Genomic DNA, 8,852 nt, shown 5'->3' on the forward strand with positions numbered 1-8,852 from the left:
GTTGGGGACGCAATGGCACTTCTCCAATGGGTGCAGCGGTTGTTGGTCTTCTTCTCTTCGTCGGTCTGCCGGTGTTGGCATATGTCTCTCTCTTTTTTTAGCCTTGTTTATGCTACGGTCCGAGCGAGTTGGATGTATCGGATGGTTGCTTTATAATATAAAGCGGGGAAAAGTCTTTATCGTGAATTACTCCCCAATGTGAGTAGTCTTTACTGATCTAAGTTACTAGTGGGCAGTTTGAGCTATCTGCCCGTCGACGAGACCCGCATTGAATATGTGGCGGAGGTGTCGATGGACCCTTTTGAATGATCATCAATAATTTATTGGAAAAGGGTAGCTGCTAGAGTACTTTTTTGGTCAAACTCTATCAAAGAAAAATTATTGGGGGAGAGAAGAACTGCTGGAGATACTCTTGTTACTATTCTCATCAAAAGAATAACATCAGTTTCTCTCACAAAAGACGCAAGAGATTATTACGATGCAGTGAGCAAACCAATTTCTAAATTTCTAGAACCTAAGTTCCATACGACCAAAATTCAGCCCAATTTTTTTAGGAAAGCATTCTACTCAGTCTATCAAAATTGTACGGAGTAGAAAAGAATCAGTCTGCCATGTATCTTTTTGCTAACACTTCCGTCTTGTATTAGTTTCGGATCTCGCAAAACTCCCTGCAATCTTCTGCACTCCACACGGAATTGTCGACATCTGAGAGCAATGTGCGAACAGAGAACAGTTAGCTAACACGTCACTACAAGAAAAAGTAGCTTGGAAGCTGCAAATAAATACTCCCTCCGCCCCAAAGTAAGTGTCACTATAATATGCATAGGCTGAACTTTGATAGATGAAAGATGCTACAATATGCTACTATTAATACATAGATGAAAGATGTAACATGGAAACTTTGTACTTTTAACATAGGCTGAACTGAGAAAATAACCCTCTCTTACATGCGTCGTATCTGTGAAGGTCCCAAAGGTGCTTCAAAGAACACTAATCTTTTTATATATGCTTATAACAAGATGTAGTCATTACCAAGAACTACACCCAAAACTGATCCGTATATGGGGTACAAACAAGTTCAACATGTAACAGGCTAAAATGATTACTGAGAAGGGAGCCATACCTGATTTGAAGTGGAAACAAAACACATCGATTTTTTCAGAGTAGCTTGGATTGAAGAATTTCAGATCTAGAAAATTGAAAAGCGACACCTAGCATATTAGATGATTGAGATCTATAATAGGGGAGCAAAGAAAATTATTGGGGAGCAAAGAGTTCTTACAATATTGGTAAAAATGATTACCTGTAACACTGAAGGAGCACTGTTGCTGCCTTCCGAATGCTCAGACAAAAATAAGAGTTTTCAGTATCTTTCAAATGAGAGATCCATCGTAATTCTCTTTGGGTAATGATGGTATAGGTCAATATTTGACTCTGGTGGAATATTTTTCAGTTGCCAGAAGAAACTACTTCAGCAAAAGAAACGCCCGATGGCCTGAAGATGTCATTCTCTCTGACTACTCTGTTGAAGTCAAGCTTGAAGGAACGTGAACTATATGTCTTGTTAAGCAAACTTATCGGGATCCTCAGAGTTTGCTTTCGCCTGCCTTTCCCCTTTACAAATATCCTAAAGCTACCCTCATCTTCATTCTTCATGCTGCCTCCCAGCTTCGTTCCACCAATATCAAATATGCTATCTCCTGGCTTGTCAGGATTAAGTGCAGCATTAACAGCATCCTTTAGCTCTTTGTCATGTTCCTCTCCCAAAAATTTATTGCTGATCAAATTACCACTGCATACCTCCACAGGGACCTCCACTTCCTCCCTTACTGCAACCATATTGCTGTCCAGCAAAGGTCCTATACTAACAACAGCTGCATCAGATAGAACATGTGTATCTGCTAAAGACTGAGAAATAGTGTCAGCAACATGTGGGCTGGGGGTGTAAGCGACTGGATGATTGTTTGACCATGCTGGTCCAGGCACAAACTCAGATACAGCTGGGCTCATGTAAGGTTGCCATCCATAATGGTTAGGGCGAAAAATAGTGGTGTTCATGGGAAATGTGCTGCTTGGAGCCATCTGCGGTTGACTATATGGTGGATAAAGAAATGGCACATGATGCAAGAGATTAGGAGACCGAGGAGCAGGAGGGTACAAATGATGTGGGGATGTGCACAGCGGAGGACCGTTTGGCACCATATTTGAATGTCCAGGATGCATGGAGACATTCATAGGCCAAGGGCCGACACCTGGAACAGCACCTGGTGGTGGGAGACCGACACTTACAGCAAGTGGGCTAAGGATAGCTGGAGGAGACGGATTGAATGGAGGTGCAGCAGCAGATAGCTTCTTATTAGACATCTCTCTTATATCAATATTACTTAGAAGCATGTCAGGCTTTGACTTCTTACTTTCAACACCTCCAACGCCTCCCTGCATACTTGTTGTATGCGCTGAAACTGTAATAGGTTCACTATTAGTAGGTAGAGATTCTTCTAGAAATTGTATGCCAGACTTTCCACTATTTTCAGCTTCTGTGGGTACTGTTGAATCTGAGAACTCAGTGGCTGCACCAAAATTGTCACTACTTGTTGGTTCTTGATCTTTGTTATTACTGAGTAAGGTCGTGTCTGTTTTAATATCTGCAGGGCCACCGCCAGAAGGTTTCTCAGTATTTGATGTTAATTTATCTGGTAAACTATCTTTCCCCGTGTCGTCAATCTCATGTTCCCTATGTGACTCTTCTCTTTGTTCTGAATGCTGCATTTCTGTTGGCACAATGTTTACCTCTTTGGAATTATTGGTACTTGAGGACACGGACCTCTGGTCCACTTGAACTGTATCTACCAAGGAATCCTTCATTTCTTGTGCGATAATTTGACCAAGTGATGGTTGCAGTACATCATCTTTAGGTTTTTGTATTTGAGTCTTGGCTATTGTACCTGGACGTGCCAATGCAACATCTTTGTATGATGGTGGGTTTCCGGTACTTTCAACCCAAGGTCCATGTGGCTCACTTCCTTTCAGATCTGCCGAACGATTGTGCACATGTGAATAAGCTATTTGGGATTCTTCTTTACCACCCATCTGCTCTGTGAGCCTAGAAGTATCTTGCACTTCTGAGGATGCTGTCCCTGGCTTAATCCGGTAGGTCATAGCCTTGTATATCTTGCGACCAAACCTGGAACTTGATGTCTGGACTTTCGTATGCTGCTGAGGATCTGCGTATGCTGCAGGTACAATAGTTTTCTTCTTTAAGAAGTAATAACGGTTATTTGAATAGGAATTCCTTGGCTTATATTGGGAAGCATCTGTTGGAGCATGATTCTCAGGGTCAGACGTCCTTCTGATGGCAGGACGGTAATGCTTTATCTGTTTTCCTAAAACTGCAGCTGTTTTAGGTCTTTGAACAGGCTGCCAACCATCATCCTGTTCTTCATCAAAAACTTCCTCAGGTGAACTGATGTTCACCTCAGCTCTCTCTACCAGTTGTTCAGAAGGTGGTGAAGCCTCCACGGATAAAGGACTCTCTTTAACCTCAGTTTCAGGAATATCCATGATCTTAGCACTATCATCTTGCAAAGGCCCCCTAATTCGTTTTTCCTCGTCTGTGATTGCAATAGCAGAATCTCTTGGAGATATATCAGGACTTTCTATGTTTAAATTCTCACTCGAATGTGATAAAACCTGACAGGACGAGTATACAATGAATAAATTCTGCCATGTACAGTAATGCTAAAATACTAAATGTCAAGTTACTCGAGTGATAACATGAATGCTTTCATGGAAGAAAAATGTAGTGTAACTTTTAGCATTGTGGAAAAAGGAAACCAGGTTCATTGAGTTCCAGATATACAGGAAGGGCCGGAATTGTGTACTTTGAACACTGTCTGAATTGGTAGAACTGAAACTACATAGACAGAGTAACCATCGAAATTACCTGACCAGATTATCTAACATCCACACTTACATGGTAGCGATATCAAATACTACTTGATTGGATAGGGTAGTATTAGCCATAGATATTCCAGTGAGCTGCTATCATGATAAGAGCTCCTCAGGAATAGAAATCAGAGAGAATTCCTTATTTAACACTGTGCTATATATTTTTGCCCTATTTGACATTAAAAAACAATTCCTTCCCTACGTGACAGAGTCTAAATTTTATGCCTTTTATAACACTTTCCTTCATTTTAAGCCTTAACGGTGTTAAATGACACATGAAAAGACCCTTTTGCCCCTCATGTGGTATATGACAAAAAATTTAATAAATGCTAATGATGAAATACTTGTCCAGCCGGCTTGGTTTCCTCAGGAATAGAAATCAGAGAGAATTCCTTATTTAACACTGTGCTATATATTTTTGCCCTATTTGACATTAAAAAACAATTCCTTCCCTACGTGACAGAGTCTAAATTTTATGCCTTTTATAACACTTTCCTTCATTTTAAGCCTTAACGGTGTTAAATGACACATGAAAAGACCCTTTTGCCCCTCATGTGGTATATGACAAAAAATTTAATAAATGCTAATGATGAAATACTTGTCCAGCCGGCTTGGTTTTTTGTATGCGGGTATGTAGCTGAGTAGCTGCATGCAAATCGCTGACTGCATGTGTGTATGTGGCCGGTTTGGTTGCTAGGTGCATAGCCAAGTTCCAAATTTTTTGAGCCAGTTGCCGGCTGGATGGATGGATCAAGATGGAACTGAGAGAATCAGCTGGTTAGTGTGTGCTGGCATGCATGCACATGAGTTGTTAATTGCGGCCGTTCGTACGTGGTTGTGTGGCCGTTGAGCCAGTGCTATCAAGTGTTTGGCGTGGTCGTGCTTAGTAGCCGACGGGGATGGATGCATGGATCAGGGAGCAGGCGACTTGCGCCAGATGGCCGGCTCATATTACACCAAGGGTAAAAATGTCTTTTTATGTGTCATTTAACAACATTAGATGGAAAAACAGCTGAAAGTGTCATAAAGAGCATAAAATTTAGACTCGATGTTATATAGGGAAGAAAAAGTTTTCCAATGTCAAATAAGGAAACAAAATTTAAGATAGTGTTAAATAAGGAATTCTTTCTAGAAATCATATTGGTAACACTACAAAATAAATGAGAGCCACCGGCAAAGGTTCAATCCAAGAAAGATATAAAATATTATTGCATGTTATCTAGTTAGTCATTATGTAAACAGAAATATACTTTTTTGCTGCCTGTCAGCAATATTAACAAGAAATAACTTTGTTGTGAACAATTGTAAGTCTCCCTTTTCTCTTTGAGAAACTGACCAATTGCACTATGAGTTAAATATTCATTTAATACTATTACACTATGGTAACCATCTCGCAGCTCTTATTTCTCTCTGCCTTAGTTAAACTTGTTCCTTAATGAGAACATAATTATTGTCTTGAAAACAATTTTAGCCGAAGTAAAAATTAGCAACTAACCTTTATGCTTGAGTACCTCCTCTTGCCTGATTCAGAATCTCTTCCTCTGTTTTCTTTGTTGGGATTGATGTAATCAAGAAGATCAGATACACTGCAAGGGCAAACAAATACAGTTACTATAGCATCTGTATAGTCCAAAACAGTGTACATTATCCAAATATCTATGATAACTGATACCAGATTATGTGCTGTGCACTAGCTAGCACAACACAATAGAAGTTTCTCTAGGATTAATTTTGCTTTCATTGGCAGAACTAAATCGCACCTTAGGTGTCCTTTACTAGCTATTGATGCATCGGGTTTTCGAGTTCCATTGCGGGCAGCTTCTTGTTGCTCAATTACTTTTGATTCAAAGTATTCAAGCCAGGCTGCAGCATCCTGTGACGTGGAAGGCAACAATGTTAAGATTGTCCTTGCAAATAATTGAAAAGGGAATGGTTCTCTTCATATAGCTAAAGGTAATAGTTCAAGTGGGAAAAGAATCGAGGTACTTCTGTTACTAACTAGATGCCGTTTGGGCATTGACTGGCTCTCGAATGCACAATTAGTATTACAGAAGTACTTTGATGGAAAATCTACTAATATTATTTTCATATTTAAAATAAAATACATTAGTTTATATTAGTGCTCAAAGTTAATTCTTTTATACTAAATGTATTCTAAAATGACATCCATTGGTAAGAGAGGGAGTAGGTTTTCAGCATTGCAATAATATCATTTAGTATAATCTCATGCGTTTTCTCAAAAATAATATCATTTAGTAGAAGTAAACCTGAGTCCGAAGATCATCTGGTCCAAGCTTTGCACGAAGAATTTGCAAGGTTGTCTGCTCATGCTGAACACTCAACGAATAAGCTTCCATCAATGAGAGAGCAATGGCGATAGCATGGTAGCTTGCAGCAGTCTACAAAAACAGAAGAATATGTCACTTGAATCTAACAGTTAATCATGGAAAATGATAAAAAAACACTTATTTCTGGGTCTGAAATGCATCGAGGCACTTTTGAGTTTTCTTGAGTTGGGGAACATGCGAGCGACTACTTCTCCCATGCTCCCATCATTGTCGGACGATGAGCCAGCACGGACACCCTCCGTCACTTCCTCGACTTAGTCCTCCGCACGCAACTTGGCGGGGCATCCAACACCGTTTACCCTGCCGCCGCGCTGGTCGCCAGGGGTGGGGCTGTGCATCCTGAGCCACTTGCGCAACAGCCGAGACCACCCACTCCTCAACCGGTGCAGCAGTCGCCACCCCCGTCAACGCACTAAGTGGCTAGGGCGCGGGTGGTGCTGCTAAGCTTCATGCACTAGCCAATGCAACCAAAAGTCCGAACTGATGAAGAGGGCTAGACAATCCACATATACACTTCAACAGGTGCGACCGGTGCCGGCTACCCGCAGGGCCAGAAAGGTCTTCCCCCGGCAGCCTCCACGGCGAACCGGAGCATGAAGAGGATGCGGCTTCCATGACGTGAGGTGGCGCTATCCGCTCAGCCGACTGTGTCGCTAGTGCTGGCACCTCCGGTAGTCTGGCTCCATCTAGCTCTTTGAGCTCGGACCAGGTGGTAGCGGTGCCCATGACGTCTCTTCAGGCCACTCAAATGCTCATCTTGCCTGTGGTTGTAGCGGCTAACCCCATTGTTGCAGGCGGCGAGTGGGCCGACCCATGCCCACTCTTATTGGTCCGAAAAGGCACATCCTCGGCTATTGTCGGTACAGCTCGCCTGCTTGACATGATCAAGGCCAAAGCCAAGCAATGGGTGTCGACGGGTGCGAGGGGTCTGGCGGCTTTGCTCCAAGTGTTGGTCGTGTATAGCGATTAGAGGGATCATGCTGTAATTAAAGGGTGTTGCCCTTCTTAAGGCTTCTACAAACTCTTCTTTCTACCAATCCACTGAGACACAAAGCTTTTACCGAAAAAGGGTTTTCCCCCGCTTTGTATTCCAAAGCAACCAACACCATACACGTAGCATTGCTAGGGCGAGCAGCACATCAAACCCAAAAGGAAAAGAAGAAACAAATGCCAACAACAGCAGCTCCACAAAGCGCGGATGACCCGCCACCATTGCGCCCTCCGGAAACAAACCACCACAGCCCGAGGCTCCGATCCGCCGCGTACCAAGCAGCACCTCCAAGAAGGGATGCGACGTCGACGACGTGCCCGGACGTGTCCTAGGGTTTCCCCCGGCACGCGGAGGGAAGTGGGGGATGGCTACCACCGACACCCTCCAGGAAGGAATGGTGGCACCCGCCGGTGTCACCGCATCGGAGCCGGACGGACCATTACTGAGTGCACTAGGCCAACATATCGAAGGGTCCCTATCCAAACCTATTTGGGAGAAGACGCAGTCAACCAATAGAGGTGTAATAGTTTCCTCCACCTTATCACAGAGAGGACATTTTGTGGGGTGAGGTAGGCCTCGGCGTAACCAACCAAATGCTTCTCATAGTGATCCTGATGTAGTTCCTTGGTTATGCAAGTATCCAGCTAACTTGAAGCTCCACCCTGATACGTCTCAAATGTATCTATTTTTCCGAGCACTTTTGCTATGATTTTGTCCTCTTAACTTCCCGACAGTTCTTTATGCACTTTTGCTATGATTGTGTTACATCTATTACATATTTGATTTCATCCATGCAACGTCCATTATTCACTCTCATGCCTACGCTTTTCATACTTGTTGATCTCTTTACGTTACTCTTGTTCTTGGCAACTGCCGGGAATTGCTGCTTTTGTTACTATTTCCACAGCCACAGCTACAATCACTACATCGCTTTTGCTACTAATAGATTATGTCGAGCAAGTATTCTTTTTCAGGTGTGGTTGAATTGACAACTCAACTGCTAAGGCTTATAAGTATTCTTTGGCTCCCCTTGTGTCAAATCAATAAACTTGAGTTGTAATACTTTCCTTAAAGATTGTTGTGATCCCCTACACTTGTGGGTCATTAATACCACACCTAATGTTGCTCATCATGATTCTACATTTTTTTTTTAGATTAGAACCACGGATGTGCACACCACAATGAATGCACATACAGTGTGGCAACATGAGGGGACAACCTTGTAAGCTCATATCTAGAATTGTGGAGGTCAGGAAAAATCTCCGGCTGCAAGGAGCATGAGGAAGTGCTTTCCCAAAAGGCGGATTTATGTGAGGGCCAAGGCAAGCAAGAAAGACTTGAAATCTAATGCGTGGAATCATACTCCCATTGACAGATTTTTCGTCGTGTCCTAATAGCGGTACTAGAATGAGTACATGGATTTGTAGTCGTCACATCAAGCTACTGGTGCATCTAGAACAAAGAATGGGACACACGATATAGCGAGGTTCAAGCCCCCAAGGTGGGTCAAAGCGCAACTTCCTGCCTTGCTATTTTTCTTATATGCGGGGATAATACAAGGAATC

At 42.6% G+C, this 8,852-nt stretch overlaps 1 protein-coding gene across 4 annotated transcripts in view; it reads right to left on the bottom strand.

Moving 5' to 3' along the window:
- Positions 1–338: 338 nt before the first annotated feature.
- The window catches only part of LOC119277068 (protein TSS-like), a 20,749-nt gene continuing 12,235 nt past the window's right edge, over positions 339–8,852 (bottom strand). For all 4 annotated transcript variants that reach the window (XM_037558281.1, XM_037558282.1, XM_037558279.1 and 1 more), the window contains exons 21-26: positions 6,216–6,347; positions 5,709–5,821; positions 5,444–5,534; positions 1,304–3,690; positions 1,124–1,189; positions 339–705 (exon numbers count right to left, since the gene is read on the bottom strand). In XM_037558281.1, the coding sequence (XP_037414178.1) occupies positions 1,450–3,690; positions 5,444–5,534; positions 5,709–5,821; positions 6,216–6,347 (2,577 nt within the window). In that variant the 3' untranslated portion in view covers positions 339–705; positions 1,124–1,189; positions 1,304–1,449. The remainder of the gene's footprint in view (positions 706–1,123; positions 1,190–1,303; positions 3,691–5,443; positions 5,535–5,708; positions 5,822–6,215; positions 6,348–8,852) is intronic.

Source organism: Triticum dicoccoides, chromosome 3B (assembly GCF_002162155.2).
Source record: "Triticum dicoccoides isolate Atlit2015 ecotype Zavitan chromosome 3B, WEW_v2.0, whole genome shotgun sequence".
NCBI classification, from domain to species: Eukaryota; Viridiplantae; Streptophyta; class Magnoliopsida; order Poales; family Poaceae; genus Triticum; species Triticum dicoccoides.